The sequence below is a fragment of the Aquarana catesbeiana genome, linkage group LG01, assembly GCF_042186555.1.
Source record: "Aquarana catesbeiana isolate 2022-GZ linkage group LG01, ASM4218655v1, whole genome shotgun sequence".
In the NCBI taxonomy this organism is placed as follows: Eukaryota; Metazoa; Chordata; class Amphibia; order Anura; family Ranidae; genus Aquarana; species Aquarana catesbeiana.
This window is the reverse complement of record NC_133324.1, coordinates 234,794,926-234,812,446: the sequence shown is the minus strand read 5'-3', so window position 1 is coordinate 234,812,446 and position 17,521 is coordinate 234,794,926. Positions and strand designations below refer to the sequence as shown.

The 17,521-nt window shown below is 40.6% G+C and overlaps 1 protein-coding gene across 4 annotated transcripts in view; it reads left to right on the top strand.

The window, feature by feature from the left end:
* The window catches only part of RPH3A (rabphilin 3A), a 433,918-nt gene that overhangs the window by 307,018 nt on the left and 109,379 nt on the right, over nt 1-17,521 (top strand). For all 4 annotated transcript variants that reach the window (XM_073625921.1, XM_073625905.1, XM_073625913.1 and 1 more), the window contains 3 exons: nt 2,362-2,445; nt 5,947-6,003; nt 15,730-15,957. In XM_073625921.1, the coding sequence (XP_073482022.1) occupies nt 2,362-2,445; nt 5,947-6,003; nt 15,730-15,957 (369 nt within the window). The remainder of the gene's footprint in view (nt 1-2,361; nt 2,446-5,946; nt 6,004-15,729; nt 15,958-17,521) is intronic.

Sequence of the window (17,521 nt, the reverse complement as noted above, 5' to 3'; positions counted from 1 at the left end):
TGGGAAACGCCTGGGGCAGCATCTCAAAGTATATCTTAACCTGGTTGAGAAACCCTCTGCATTGGACTGGATCGCCTCCAAATCGCTGGGGAAGCGGAGCAGACATACCTCTTATAGAGGTAAAACTCGAGGCGGGTACCTGCACAGACTGGAGCAGCAGCAGGGTTGGCCTGCAACATAGGTTGTATTGAGGCAGCCACAGTGGGAGATTCCAGGTGAGCTGTGCAACTCGAGCGTTTGTAACGCCATGGCGAACTGATGCAAGCAGTGATCCAGTTCATCCAATCTGGAAAAAATATTACCAACAAGTGGATTGACGGCATCTTCTGAATTCATGGCCTTCGCCTACTGTCAGAAACCATGAAATCAGACCAAGACAGAAGTACAGTTAAATCACACTTGTTTAATAATAAAAGTAAAAAGAACAAACGTAGTCAAAACATAGCCAAAGTTCAGTAACTGGAATGGATAGTCAGCCAAGCCAGAAGTCAGGGATCAAAGTAGTGGAACAGCAAGCAGGATCTGGAGCCAGAATGGATGTCAGCAAAGCCAGTCTTTAAACAGGAGCGCAGGAGATGTTTCTTGTGATGTTGACCAAGGTGAAGGCAGAGCTCCTCTGGACTGGACAGCTTAAGTAGGCAGGACTGACGAGCAGGATATCAACAACAGCTGAGTAACTGTGGCAAGAGATGGGAGCTGGCAATTAGTCGACAGCTGAATGGCCAGCTCAGAGAAGGAAGGGATGATCCCAGCCCTGACACTATGAAGGCCTAACTATAAATTAAGGAAAACTAAAATATAATAAAAAACAAACGTCACTATAAACTTACACTACCTTAAAAATCAACAGTGACAGTAGGGCAGATGGTTGTGTCAGTAGGGCAGTGGATGGTGTCAGTAGGGAAGGGGATAGTGTCAGTAGATCAGTGGATGGTGCCAGTCAGTAGAGCAGTGGACATGTCAGTGGGGCAGTGAACTTTGTCAGTGGGGCAGAGGTTGGTGTCAGCAGGGCTAAGACTGGTATCAGTAAGGCAGTTGACGGTGTCAGTCGTTTATTTTTATGATTTTTTACCGTTATTTTTTAAAATTATTTTTTACAATATTATTTTTATGATTTTTACAAGCTTTTTAGGGAGCTTTGGTGAAATATCAGGGGTCAAATGTCTAAACAGAGCCCTAATGTCTCACTATTGAAACAAAAGGGGACTGAGGACAGAGATTCCCAAGTCCCTTTCTCAGCAGCCTCAGCTGCACTGGACAGTAATTAAATGGGAAGTGCTGTGTGCTTCCTATTTAATCACAACAGGTATGAATGAACACAGTTAGTGATCAGTACAGATCACTCACTGTGTTCATTCAGAAAAGGTAAGAGTTGGTAAATTACATATTTACTGGCCCCCTCCCCTAATCTCCATCTTGAAACATCCCACGCAGCAGCCGGCGGAAGCGGAGAGGAGGGAAGCTGGCAGTGCTGCAGGGGGTGGGGAGTCGTGGGAGCACATGGGGAGGGGTGAGCAGCCAAAAGAAGAAGAACAGGGACAGGAAGAGCAGCATTTACTGCTACCTATCCTCTTTCCTCCTGCAGCAGAATGCTAGAGGGAGAGGTGGCTTTCAATGGCTAAAGAAGGAAACCAGTATAGGCCATCCCCGCTGCTCCTCCTGTCCAGGTTCTGGGGGTCAGCAAGAAAGGATCATGGTCTACCTGTCACCTACCCTTAATCAATGGATTGCCAACCCCCAAACTAAGAGATATACGAATATACATCTGACAAAGAAACCTAACATTTTTCCAAAGCTTCTTTATGGTGTATGTACTGTAAATAATTTTTTTCAGTATGTTTGCCATCATGCTTCACTCTATACAGTTTTCATAAACAAGTCATTTTGTTCTCCTGTTGTAAAGTTTTTTACTTGGAGATCCTGCCACTCGTAGCACTTCCCGTTTCAGTGTTGTCAGCCTGCTGTGCAAGTGCTTTCATTTAGCCATTAGGCTGCCTATACTATCATAGTTAAGCTGTCAAGTGAAGGAGTGTACACCAGACCTTGAAACCATGCTGGTTTCCATACCAAGAATTTATTTGGGAAGGGAGAGGCAGGAATGTGAGCAAATCAGGCTTCTTTACATTTCAATCTTACATTGGGCATTTGGTTACAAGAGGGAAACCCCAAAGATCACTTTTCAGTGTGACTTTGTGCCATAATTATTCAATCAGCAATGGAATGGAAATAGAAACCCTACCAAGCCATATTGCTAATCTCTTATAAAAACTGTGTAATCATGAACCTGTTTATGCCAATATAAGTGAACTTAGATTTTTCTGTAAAGTTAAAAATGTATATCTGTTTTAATTGATTTTTCAGGTGGTAAACGTCCTCCGGCTGCTCAGGCTGCTAGACCTGGTCCTCCTGCAAACCAAAGCTCCAACCTACAGTCTGCCCAGCAAGGTATAATACTATTGACCATACACAACAGATGGCCCTTGACAGAATGAGGAACTATGCATGACTGTCATATTTTTAGAAGTAACATTATATAAATAGCCAAGCATTTCTCTCATAATTATGGAGATTTAAGTAAAATTTACATTCTTAACAGCAGTATTTAAGAAAAATCAGACATTATCACAGCATGTAAACTAGTCAGAATTTGTAATGAGAGAACTCCAGACAAAAGTGAAGCAATATGAGCTACAGCGAAAGGCATATATGCATCTAGATCAGAAGCTCCTTGTCTTTTGCCTTGTCTGTTTCCTATTTAAGAATGTAAAGTTTTCAGGAGACAACCAACTTTTGCCTACATATCGGGACCCTAAACTTTTGTATTTATACTACTAAATAAAAATCATATCTTACGGTTTGGGGAGCCCAAAAAACACCTAATTTTGGACCACTGTTTTCACCTAGGATGTAGACAATCCAATAATTATTTTATAAAGCAGCACAGAAAACACTAATTATGTACCACGTGTTCTAATCCCATACCAATGTATTAGTTTACAGTATTTGAGCAAGTATAATATGAATTGTGATTAGTTTCTAAGGCCTAAAGCACTTAGAAGTCAATTCACTAAGAGTTAAATAACGAAAAAAAATTGCGGTAAAATAACGCATATGGAAACAAATGTGCAAATGTTCAATTCACCAAGAATTGTGTGCTAAATAAATACTGCGGTAAAGTTTCAATAATGCGGTAATTACCGCATATTTTCATGCAGTAATTTATCACATTGAGCTGGTTGCTAAGGAGTGGGCCCAGAACCGGCAGATGACTCATCAGTTGTCAGTGGGTTATCCGCTGACAGCTGAATGTAAAGATAACATGCCAGCAATGAAAAATGATGAGAAAAGAACAGATACCAGGTCAGGAAAAAAAAGGGATGAGTAAGTGCCCTTCCCACTCCTGAACCATACCAGGCCACATGTCCTCAACATTGGAGTGCTTTGGGGCAGAGGCTACTCCTTAGCAACCAGCTATTGGGGGGGCACCCTGTTTCTGACAATTACCACATGTGATACCATCAGCAAAACCCTGGTGATAAATATTGCATAAACAGAAAAATATTACTGCGCTAACACAAAAAAGAAAAATACATAAATTAGCAGCAGTTGTAAATTGTGGGATATACACAATCAAATAGAATAGTGGGTGGGTAGGAACTGCGCTTTGACCAAATTGTGTATGGATCTCTGAAGGATCACATAAATAATATGAGAAAAAACACAAACATAACTGTGTATAAAAGATATTAAATCAATAAAATAATAAAGTCCAAAAGTGAAATTAAAAAAAAGGCCCATAAAATGCAATGAAATGGGCAAATCCTTCCAATAGCACCTCGTGAGAAAAAAAATCCACCACCAGATAAATTGAATGCTTACCAGCAACAAGCTGGGAAACAGCTTATATATAATCAGGCACACAATCGTAGTGGCATCCTACTAGGATCAACAGTATGGAGAGAGGATGAACAGAATAACCAGGCAACCAAGCACATCAGGGTAGCTCCATCCAAAAGATCAGTATACAGGCAGTAGGGAGGATCCAAAAAGAATAAAAATAGGGCTCTCCATAGCGCAAATCAGAATGTATAAAGGGTTTATTAAATAAAGTATTGCACATACGTAGGTACAGAATGTAAAAGCATGGATTAAAATGGCAGCAGCCGGCCAGCCAGCGAACACCCTTCCGACATGAGACACACAGCGATGACGTCAGCGCGTCAACCTTCCGACGTACTTTTCGTCTTCGAGAGCCCTTGACGACGTCTTTCTAAGACGTAACGTTCATCGGAAGGTTGACGCGCTGACGTCATCGCTGTGTGTCTCAGACGGGTGTTCGCTGGCCGGCCGGCTGCTGCTATTTTAATTATTTTATTGATTTAATATCTTTTATACACAGTTATGTTTGTGTTTTTTCTCATATTATTTATGTGATCCTTCAGAGATCCATACACAATTTAGTCATAGCGCGGTTCTTACCCACCCACTATAAATATTGCATGTTTTTTTACTCTCTGTTCCATTTGTGAATTGGACTTAAGAGCTTACCGCATGTTTTTTTGGCGATAATTACCGGCACATTTTTCATTTTGCGGTAAATAGCACATAATCGTTTTTTTGTTGATGTTGTGAATTGGACTATTTTTAACGCATGCGATAATTTATGGATACAAGTCAAGTGACCGTGTTATCGCATGCGGTAAACATTAGTGAATTCACCCCTTAGCTCCTTCTAATGCATTATTAATCACTTGCTGACCACCCGCCGTCGTTATACGTCGGCTGTTTGAAGAGGAATATTGTTGTTATGGCAGCAGCTAGCTATCATAACCCTGGTATCCTCTTCAAGAGTGGGCAGTCGGCCTTCAGATAAAAGTGGTCTTTAGGGCAGATTCACTGCAAGATCACTTTTATCGGTGGCGGGAGAGGGCCACCCCCCCGCCGGAGGAGGCGATTGGATCCTTCTCCATGTGTGGTATGGAGCTAAGTGAGGGGAAGATGGCCAGCTCCATACCATTGCAGGGCGGAAGAGATGTCAAAACAGAGCTCTTAAAGAGACTTTATTTAAATTTTTTTTTTCAAATTACATTTTTTTTTATTGCATTTTAGTGTAAATATGAGATCTGAGGTCTTTTTGAGGGGTTTAAGAGGTCCTGCCATGCTTTTTTCTATTACAAGGTATGTTTACATTCCTTGTAATAGGAATAAATGTGACCATTTTTTTCAAAAAGAACAGTGTAAAAAAAATATATATATAAAAAAAGTATTAACGCGCCCTGTCCCGCCGAACTCACACAAAGAGGTGAACGCATACGCGAGTAGCGCCCGCATATGTAAACGGTGTTCAAACCACACATGTGAGGTATCGCCGCGATCGTTAGAGCAAGAGCAATAATTCTTTGAAGTGTGACATGTTGGGTATCAATTTACTCGGTTAAACATTATTTTTCAAAATCTAAAAAAAATTGGGCTAACTTTACTGTTGTCTTAGATTTTAATTAAAAAAAGAGTATTTTTTCCAAAAAAAGTGCGCTTTTAGGACCGCTGCGCAAATACGGTGTGACAGAAAGTATTGCAACGACCGCCATTTTATTCTCTAGGGTGTTAGAAAAAAATATATAATGTTTGGGGGTTCAAAGTAATTTTCTAGCAAAAAAACTGTTTTAAACCAGTAAACACCAAATCTCAAAACAAAGCTCTGTCCTTAAGTGGTTAAGTAGGGGTTATTCCTTTACCTTTTCCCAAGGCTTATACAGTATGTACACATGTATATCTATGCTGTGTTCTGCTTTTTAATAACAACCTTAAAAAAAAGTTTTTATGTGCTCACTAATGTAGTTATCTGCTGTGGGAATTATTAAACTATGCAGTATTGACAGTACTGTTTTTTCATAATTTATTTTGAAATATGAAGATTTGAATGCTTTCAATAACCTTTTCTTTCAGCTAGTGGAAGACCAGCACCAAGGCCAGCTCCCGGTGGTAGATTTCCCGAGGGTCAAGGTGACAATGCTGTGTTTTCAATATTCTCTGGCAAATGTAGATAAGATGGTGCACCATTAGACTTCATGCACATAGACATATACCGTATTTATTGACGTATAACATGCACCCCAAGTTTAGGAGGGAAGTTTAAGGAAAAAAACTTTTAGGAGGGAAGTCTAAGGAAAAAAAACTTACATTTTTAAATGCCCATCATTGCAGCCTTATCAGTGTCCATCTTCAGCCTTGCCCATCATTGCAGAATGATCAGTGTCCATCTGCAGCCTTGCCCAAGTGTCCATCTGCAGCCTTGCCCATCATTGCAGAATGATCAGTGTCCATCTGCAGCCTTGCCCATCATTGCAGAATGATCAGTGTCCATCTGCAGCCTTGCCCATCATTGCAGAATGATCAGTGTCCATCTTCAGCCTTGCCCATCATTGCAGAATGATCAGTGTCCACCTGCAGCCTTGCCCAAGTGTCCATCTGCAGCCTTGCCCATCATTGCAGAATGATCAGTGTCTATCTGCAGCCTTGCCCATCATTGCAGAATGATCAGTGTCCATCTGCAGCCTTGCCCATCATTGCAGAATGATCAGTGTCTATCTGCAGCCTTGCCCATCATTGCAGAATGATCAGTGTCCATCTGCAGCCTTGCCCAAGTGTCCATCTGCAGCCTTGCCCATCATTGCAGAATGACCATTGTCCATCTGCAGCCTTGCCCATCATTGCAGAATGATCAGTGTCCATCTGCAGCCTTGCCCATCATTGCAGAATGATCAGTGTCCATCTGCAGCCTTGCCCATCATTGCAGAATGATCAGTGTCCATCTGCAGCCATGCCGAATAGTGTCCATCTGCACCCATGCCCAATGGTGTCCATCTGCAGCCTTGTACAAAATTGCGTACAAGACAGACCTGGATGTCCCGTGTCCTTGGCTCCTCTCGACTCGTCTCGCAGCCTCGCCCAGTCCCGCCCCTTGGCCCGGCTCCTATGATTGACACAACACCGGTCCAATGGTGGGACGTAAATGCTAGGAGGCGGGATTGGGCATAACTGTAAGCCTCTCCGAGCCTCGCTGAGTACACAGTACACTCGGCTTGGCTCGGTCTATGTCGGCGGCGCTCCTCTTCCCTTCAGACAGCGGGGATCAGCATATAACACGTACCCATGATTTTCCCCTGCTCTTAAGGGGAAAAAGTGTGTCTTATACGCTGGTAAATACAGTAAATAATACTGCTCTCTACACTTGGTCTTTCTGCCTTGAATTTATGTGCTTGTTTATAAGCGTATGTGCATAAATTATACCAGTAAGCTCCTCTCTGAATTCTCTGTATGTTCAGTGCTTTTTTATGCCGCTGAATGCTTCTTTAATATACAAACATGCATATTCGAAGTGCATAGCTACATTGGCTGAAATAGATCTGCATCCAGAGGCAGCTGGATGGGGAAAAAAAATGCCACTAAAAGTGGCATTTTTTTCTACTTGTGTGCATGAAACTTAAGGGTTCTTTCACACCATACTGCATGTAAAAATGCACTACAACACACTGAAATTGCAATTGTTGCAACATGTAGTTGCGTGTATTTTTATGCATGTTGTGTTGTGGTTTTATGGTTGTTGCATTGCATCTCTATGCATTGACATGCATTTTAAAGTTTAACCATTGAGTGTTTTTCAGTTTTCTTTCCTTTTACATCATTACCCAAAAAACATTTTTTTTCTCTTATGTACTTCAGTTAGGTTGTGTTGGCATACACTGTTGTACATTGTATTAAAATGCATATATATTGCATTTAAATGCAACATACTGAACGGCACATGTACACAATGTTGTGATGTGAATGAGGCACATGGAAAACTGTTGCGTTCTATGTGTCCTTGCACTGACCTGTGTTTATCCAGTACATGCAAGACTGCAGGTACAGATAATCTTTGGGATAGGCGAGACCTGATGTATGTGATTTTAACTTTACACAGTAGGACATATAAGTTTTGTCCTACTCATACAGGTCATTGAAGGGCTCTGCAAACTGATTTTAGTGACATTTATTTAAATTTTGCAGATTTATATAGTGCTGACATAATATGCAGCTCTTTACAAGGTATATAGACACACTCATCTTAGCCCTTGCTCCAGGCGGAGATTACAGTCTAATGTTCTGATTCCCTATTATTACCATTAAGTGAGATAACACATAATTACTCTAGGGCAAGTTCGGTCAGAATCATTTTAACTTTCAGCTTGATCTTGGAAGGAAACTCATACAAACATAGGGAGCCTGAGAATATAAACAGAGAAAAGTGACAGCATATTTTGTTTATGTATCAAGCTCCTTTGGCAGCACACTGATCCAGATGGAGTGAACAACAGCATGGAACATCATACAAAACGGTGCTGTGCCTTCTGTAGTTCTGTACTAGGTGTGGCGATAATAGAGAGTGACAAATGTAAAAACTGCTGCATTTTCCTATAGATATCACTGCATATTTTAAAAAAGGATATATCCACCTCTTTAATTTTTAGTAGCAATTTAACAAATCCAGATTGTTTATCTTTTTCTTTTTTAAAAGAACATCAGAAAGCAATACTTACACCTACATAGATAACTTAAAGCTGTATTAAACACAAAAAACAGAAAAAAAATATTTTATTATCAATTCCTAGTTGTAATGGCTGTATTAGTTTTCTATTTTTTAGACCTTTGTTTCCCCTTTATTTGCACCTGGTGATCCAGCCAGTATGTCTGTTGCTTTTTTAATTTCCTTTGACAAATCAAACTGTCAAGCAAAAGTAGCAATAACGGGGTTGAGACAAACCAATTAACACCCCATTGCTCCTCTAACCAGAGTGTAGGTTCCCTAATACAGGAAGTGTTACTGGTTGGTTCGCCAGGTGAAAAGAAATGTAAAAAGCATGAATTAACCCAATAATAAAATGTGGCCTTAAAGTACTGGGTCCATAGCCTACTCTAATTAAATTATAGTAGGGAGAGAAAGAAAAAAAATTACAATAAATAATTACTCTCCAAAAATGTATCAAGAGGGAGCCGCCGGTACTAAAGCAAAACCTTAATAAAAGACCTTGGCTCTGGCTCAAACCTCAAGTACTTATGTAACTAAATCCAAAACTCTTACTACATGTATATGAGACCCAGGAGTCAGCTCGGTGCTAAGTAAAAAATGCCACATGCTATATCAATGATCAAAAAACACAACACATAAATCTTATTTAAATCATAATTGGCCAATTATCAAAAACAAAAAAAACAGCAGCTGTGGAGAAAAATAGGATTGTATATATGTTATCTATTATTTTACATCTTTTCTTATATGTTTTAATTGTTTTTGCAGTATTATAATTCTTCGATAGTTGAATGGGGCAGTTATTGTGCATTTCCTTTTTTTTTTTCTCTTCAATTTTTCCTTTTCTCTATAATGGTACTGTGGTCCTGGGTCAATCATGTCCAACTTGGTTAGATTTGCGCATGCGCGGTGACGTCCTGACACTTCATGCAAGGTGGTGTCATGGCGTGCGTGGTGATGTCATTACGTTGCTGTGCATTGTGATGTCATTTCATTTGTGACACCAAAGGCAGTCATTTTAAGAGGACACTTTATTTAACCACTTCAATACAGGGCACTTCCCCCCTTCCTGCCCAAGCCAATTTTTTAAGCTTTCAGCACTGTCGCTTTTTAAATGACAATTGCGCGGTCATGCTACACTGTACCCAAACAAAATTTTTATCATTTTGTTCCCACAAATAGAGCTTTCTTTTGGTGGTATTTGATCACCTCTGGGGTTTTTATTTTTTGCTAAACTAATAAAAAAAGACCGACAATTTTGAAAAAAAATTCTTCTTTGTTTCTGTTATAAAAGTTTGTAAGTACGTACGTTTCTCCTTCACTGATGGGCACTGATGAGGCTGCACTGATGGGCACTGGTAAGGCGGCACTGATGGGCACTGATGAGATGGCACCAATGAGGTGGCACTGATGGTCACTAATATGCAGCACTGATGGGCACTGATAGGTGGCACTGATATGCAGCACTGATGGGCGCTCATAGGTGGCACTGATGGGCACTCATAGGTGGCATTGAAGGGCACTGATAGGTGACACTGATGGGCACTGAAAGGCTGCATGGATGGGTACTTATGGGTGGCACTGATGGGCACTGATAGGCTGCACTGATAGATGGCACTGATAGGTGGCACTGATGGACACTGATGTGTGGCACTTATGGACACTGATAGATGGCACTGATGAGCATCACTGATAAGGAGGCACCGGCAGGCATTGCTGATGGGCACTGATTGGCACCATTTGTGGGCACAGATTGGCATCATTTGTAGGCACAGATTGGCATCCCTGGTGGCCATGGGTGGTATACCTGATGTTCATCAGTGGTGGGCATCCTTGGTGGTATCGCTGGTGGTCCTATGTGGGCATCCTCGGGGGGCTGCACTGATAATAAATCAGCGCAGACCCCCCCTGTCAGGAGAGCAGCCGATCGGCTCTCCTCTACATGCGTCTGTCAGACGCGATAGAGAAAAAGCTGATGCATGGCTCTTTCTGTTTACACCGTGATCAGCCGTCAGAGGCTCTTTACGGAGATCGGTGTTGCGGTGTGTCAGACTGACACACCGCACCACCGATCGTGTGCTGCACACCCCCAAGGGGGCGTGGTGGCTCGTTATCCTGAAAGGCATCATATGACGTCCAGTCAGGATAATGGAACCACCGCCCGGCCGTCATTTTGATATAGGCCAGGCAGGAAGTGGTTAAAGAGATAACAAACAATTTTTCAGGATTTGCTTCTGATGAAGCCAGCATGACCAGTGAAACCAGTAAGGTTTCCATCTCATGTCCCCTTGGAAGAAACAGCATGTTGGGACACTCTCCCCCCATAATAAATTGAGTGACCAGGCCATATCTTCCACAAGGATGGATACCTACCCATGAAACCCTATAAGGTGGATTGGATTTCCCTGGGCCAACATGGATGGTTTAGTATCTTTTCCTGCCCTCCATTCACATGGGATCCTTATACCAAAGCTGGCGCCTCCCCCTTTAAAGTTATTGTAAACGATCGCCTTATAAAACAACCCATTCAGTTTAAAATAGAAATGAAAGGCAAAACATGTTTGTATGGATATAAAGATACATTATGAATACCTTTTATCCCTTTTTTTTAATACGTGATCACATTCCTTCTGTTCTCAGCTGCATAAGAGCTGTGGGAGGAGATGCAGCAGCACACTGAGCTTCCCAGTGAATGGTGTGTTAGGCTAAGTCTGATCATTGGAGGAGAGCAGGCTGAGTTCCCAGCAAAACTAGAGAACTAAAGAACTGACCACACTGTGTTCTTCTGCTTAGTGTGGTCAGTTTTTAATAAGAAAACTGTCAGGAACACCAGGGATTTCACATAAAGGAAGCATACACAGAGAACAGGATAGTTTTTCATACAAGTACATGGTGCAGCAGGCACATATCAGGAATATGATGTTTATGACACTTTAAGGCAACTATAAGGCAACTATAAGCTTATAGTTTATTGAACCTAACTGGTGTTTGGAAAGATCCCTACAAAGTAGATTCACAGCCACCCGACCAAATATTTATGTGTCACACTGCACCCATCTCATAAATGCGGAACTATGCTATAGTAAAACAGACTGACTAGAATGGTGCAGATATTTCTTTGGAGTTGTCTGTTGGGAAGAAACGTATATGGGCTATATGGCATTTATCATATATGTAGAACTATGTTTTGATAAACCCAGGCATTTGAGTAGTACAGATCTTCCCTTGAAGTGTTCCAGTGGATCCTGCTATGAAAGTATAATATTTATGATCAGGTGCGTAACCCCATGAAGGCCATAATTAGGTATTTGATTGCTTCCTGGAAGATGATTCAATGATAATGTGGATTACATTGATATATGCATGCATTGATGGTCTGGTCCCAGTGGATGCAATACAATACAGGACTCCCTAGTCCGGATAAATGCTTTGTGGACTATATTCCCAGATGAGGGATTTTGCCCTACATCATTCATTTGAGCAAGTTCTGTTTTTGGCTAGCAAGTGAGGGTTTTTCTGGGGGAAGGGGGATTTTTTTCTCCGCAGCTGCTGTTTTTTTTTGATAATTGCCCAATTATGGTTTTAATTAGATTTATATGTTGGGTTTTTTGATTATTGATATAACAAGCGTGTGACTTTTTATGCACTCTTAGATTTAAAAGACCCTCAAGATACTACCCTAAATATCAATGCAAAATATCCCTTTCAAGGGAGGCTCAAAAATATATGGTGTAAATGAGGTGGGAGCTTATCGGTGTGGAACATAGCACAATTACTGAGAATAAAAGCCCGATTTTAGCTCAAAACTCCTCATATGCAATACAAAAATTTGATTCAACTCACTGTGTCAACTAGAAAAATACTTTATTTTTGTCAAGTAGTGAAAAAGTTGGCAACTAGAAATTGGTACCACATCACACAATAAGGAAAATCACTCATACCATTAAAAAACAATTGTCCACCTCATATGTATACACATATAGATGTTTGTGACCCCAGTGTGTCACTGAGTTTAATATACCCTTACCCCCTGGCTAGTGTTGCCAGTGGATGGGGATATATAAGCAGGGTTTAAAGTTATGTTTGGATGCATGGTCCTGAAAAGAAACAGTTCAGTATGATTCCTTAATTCGATACTATGGTATCTGAGCCGCAGTACTGGAATATAATTAAGGAAAATACACACAGTTCATATCCAATTGTAGAGAAGAACACATGCATAAGGGTGAAGTGGAATTTATCCAAACCAGGCTGATGTAATGCAGTGGTCTAGAGGAGGCCAGTTATTCAAGGTTTTGAAGATGCAAAGGTGTTGAGGACCCAACCAAGGGTCAGATGTTGACTATTATAGCACAGCAAATCTTCATGCCTTGACTCCCTCCCTTGCACTGTACAGTTAACCACACTGGTGGAGCACAAAATGGTCTAGGACCCTTCAGGCACATGGCTGGTAAGAGTTTGAGCAAATTCTCACCAGCCTCTGAAGCAGCCGACTGAGACCGGCGAAACCGGTCAGGATTCTTGCCATTGTCCACCTCTCCCTGATGACTCAGTAACACGATATGGGACAGATTTACCCTGCAATACATCCTGTATTGGACATGCTCTCCACCAGCCATAGGAGATTTACCAACGATCGGATCTGATAAGTATAATTTACTTTCTTGGATATGGGACTTTCATTTCCTCATATCATGTTCTTCATCGATGAAGAACATGAGCTAAAATCAGGTTTTTATTCTCAGTTTTTTATACTTTCGGGTCTCATATACATGTAGTAAGAGTTTTGGATTTTGTTGCATAAGTACCAGAGGTTTGAGCCAGAGTCAAGGTCTGTTATTCAGTTTCTAAATTGAAAAAGCATAAAATAAGAAAACTAATGTGCCACCATATTTAAAGTGATACTAAAGACAAAATGTGTTTTGCTTTAAAAAAAAATGCTATACTCACCTGCTCTGTGCAAGGGTATTGCACAGAGTGGTCACTTACCTCCTTTTTGCTGGTCCCTCCCACAGGTGCTGTCTGTTCTTTCTTCTCCCAATTTAATACAGTTTTTTAAACCCAACTCCACAAACAGTTAATTAATGTTGTTTTTAATCTTTAATACTCAAATCACCACTGTCAATGTGTTGTTACTTCAGGAACTTGTTTAAGTTTTGCTGAGTGCTGTTGATATGTACAGTGGAAAGCTGCACTCCTGGCTACCTACTACATTAAAATAGTCTTTATAATTGTCACCAGTTCTGATGTTGTGCCCCCACCACCTCACTCTGCAGTGCCAGTCACAGAGCACAGCAAAAACATCATCAATGTTCTGTGCCCTGTGAATAGCACAACACTGGAACTGGTGTCAATCGTAGATGCTGAAGTGATAACAAATTGACAGTGTTAAAGTATATGTGAACCCTTACCTTGTAAACAAGGGGGGTGGTTGCCAGCATAATCTCATTGGAGGAGAGCAGGCTGAGTTCCCAGCACAGCAAGAAAACCGATCACACTGTGCTCTTATGTCTAGCATGGTCAATTTTTGATGGGAAAGCAAAGGGACTGGCAGGAACATCAGGGATTTTGGACAAAGAAAGCATTACAAAGTGAGCAGGATACTTTTTCATACAAGTACATGATAAAGCAGGCACATATCAGGAATATGAAATGTTGGGGTAACGTATTCTTTAAAGCTTCCTCTCATTGGCTGAGTCAGATCGGCAGGCTGATGATGTCATAATCTTTGACTCGGCTAATCAGAGGACGCTTCGTATTCATTAATAGAATACAAAGCTGCCTATGCATGGCTGAGTGCCACTCAGACTGACTCTATTTTGTTCTGGGTGTGAGAAAGGATGGTCTCCTCTCGCACCAACAACATGGTGCTGTATACTGTATGTAGCTGAGGCTACAACAGCACGCCCCAGTGGGTCCACATGTTAGTGAAGGAAATAGCTCATTTGGGCCATCAGCCCAGGAAACCTGGATATCAGCTTTAAAGCAGAGTGGGCACAGGCAACAAATTATTCTAGATTTTTGGTTTAGAAGAGGATGTTATTTTTCATACTGGCATTTTGGTTTCCTTCCAGTTTAGGAAACTAAGAAACAATTGTAGTAGTATTTTAAAAAGCCATGGGATTAGAAACAATAGAAATGTTTTTGTTTGTGCTGGAGTTCTTATTGGCTTTAATTAATTTTTAACATGTATTTTTTTTTAATTTAGCAAACTGATATTAAATATGATTATATGATATTTTATATGATTTATAACCGCCTTATTTATGGCAGGGTGCATCCATGACAACCAGTTTGCACAACATTCCTGACTTTCTAGAAAGAAAGTCTAGCACTACCTTCCTTCATGCTTGTTATTTGCCAAAATAAAAGGACTAATTAAGCCATACCCTTGTCTACAAGCAGAGTGGGAGGAGGTGTGTTTCTTCTCTTAATAATGCAGCTGTCTCTTTTAGCAGAACAGTTTTTGTATAGAAGTCAGCACCAAGTGGTACACTTTCAACATTTTGTAGGCATTGTTTCCATATAGATGTATAAAAGACATCATACTAAAAAGAAAAAAAAAAAAAAAAAAAAAAAAAAAAAAGCATTGAACATTCACTTTAAAGCCCCATTCTAACTACACATTTAATATTGCAAGACCAGGCAGAAGCACAAATTTGAAAGTGGTAAAAAAAATATACATTTTACAAAGAGTACTCAAAATGTGTAGATTGATTGATTGTTTCACAGAAGGGAATGTAGATAAATGGAAAAAAAAATAAATCTGTAGAAACATGTATGCAACTGTGTGTATCCTTAATGCAAAATCTGAATATTTTTCATTGAAAAAAAATCATGTGTGCTCAATAAGGCATTGTAGCAATGTCAAAATGCAGCGTATAGTAATTGATAGTACCGACTCAGAAGTCACTATACTGTGGTCAGATCAGAAAACAGTTATATCCCATTTGTTGCAATGGGTAAATAAATGTTGTACATTTCAGTCATTGAGTCTGTTTCAAAGGGCACCCTAAATGTCTTTATTAGTATAATGAAACATATATTAAAATATTGTTTGAAAAAATGGAGCGATTAGTGTTCCAAGCAACAATCCTTGTAAGATTCCTTGAATAGCATCTGTCATTTATTATTCACAAGGAACTAAATGTTCTCCACAGGTGGTCCTCCTGTATCCCAGTCCGAACAAGCATACGCAGCTGTAGCACCCAGGGAGGAGAAGCCCATAGGATTCACACCACAAGGTGTCAGAGAGGACCGACCTCTTCGCCAGACTGTCTCCTACTCTGCTGCTGTGCCTTCGACCACTACAGCAGCTCCCTCACGGCAGTCCCAACCACAAGAAGATGAAGAGGAGGAAGCTAATAGCTATGACTCAGATGAAGCAAGTGAGTGGGTGGAAAAGTAAATGATTTCATGGCAAGGCATGTTGTTTTCCTACCTGACAAAACTTAATGTATAGCATCCATTGTTAGAGTACTGATTGCCACATGGCTTCACACACAAACCACATTTAATACGTTACATAGTCGTCATTCTCTCTGGATTGTTCCACATATTAAATTCTGGAAATGTCATGAAAATTCTAGTTGTACATAGAACATGTTATACATACAGATGTATTCAATGAGAGAAAGAGCAAATTGCAGCCAACATTTCACCTATTACAATCTGTATTTAATTAACTAAAATATGATTGGTTGTGATGAGTTTCTGCATCATCATTGTTCATATATTTTTACTGAATGTGGTGCTACCCCTGAAGGAGCCACTGTGTTTCAACCGGATCTTTCCCAAGATTAGTGCAGTGGCAGTAAGACTCACAGTAATAGTTCATTCACTCTTGCTTAGTAATCCGTTTAGGGGATGTCTTTTTAGGATTTTTAGTGCTGAAAAACTTGGATGGGGTATAGGGAGATATGGGATACTCCAGAGTCACTGAATATTTGCAGGAGAACACTCCACTTTGCTAAGCCTCTACGAACAGTCTCTTAGCAGGAGAAAATACAGATGGCGGTCCCTTTTTAAAAACTATCCCAGACTGGCTGATCCATTCAAATAAAACCGCACACAGTCACTAGGACCCTAAGCTCAGGTCAGTACTCACAATGTCACAGGATCACAGGATGCCTTCTCCCAGTATCCACAGGACACTCTTCAGTGAGAGAGAAGTTAATGCTCACAATGCCCTAGGAAAGCCAGACCCTTTCCAACTTTCACCAGGCACTTTTCAGTGAGCTCTCCAGACCAGGTCCCCTAAGTGAAATCCTTTGATCAGCTCCAGAAAAGGATCTTTAGAAGTAGGCCTTCCTGGCTATGCCAGAGCTGGGACCCCAATGAGCATGTAGCAAACTCCAGCAGTGTGCACAGAGGGCTGAAACTCCTCCAGTAGGACTGCTCAAGGCCTCAGATTATTTATTTGTTCCACAGCCACTTAACGGACACGCCTCCTCTAGAAAGCAGGGGAGAGCAATCAAATCTGCAGCCTGAAAGATCCAAAATAGCCAAAAGCAACCAACAGCTACCTGACTAATTACAGAAGAGCCAAAAAGAAATACATTTGCCCATCACTCTAGCAACTTAACTAGGAGGGTGCTACATAAATAAGTTTAGATCGTTTGCCGTCTTCCAGGCTAATGATTTACAGTTTGCAAAATGGAAATAGTTGGCATTTTATTTTAAACCTATATAGGAAAAGCAAAAAGTAAAGGGGATTAGAGAAGAGAAAGATGGTAAAGGTAGGTGGGGAAGCTGTATATATATGTTCACTAGTGTAGTGTTAATGCTCTATAGTGGCAAGCAGGTGATAATTGGATGCTTCTATGTATATTTAATGATACGCGATACAGTATTTCAGTTAGCCTAGAACAGGGTGTTTCTATTAAACAATGTCTCCAAAATAAACAACAAATATATGTTTGAGATATTGAAACAACATACTGGAAATCTGTG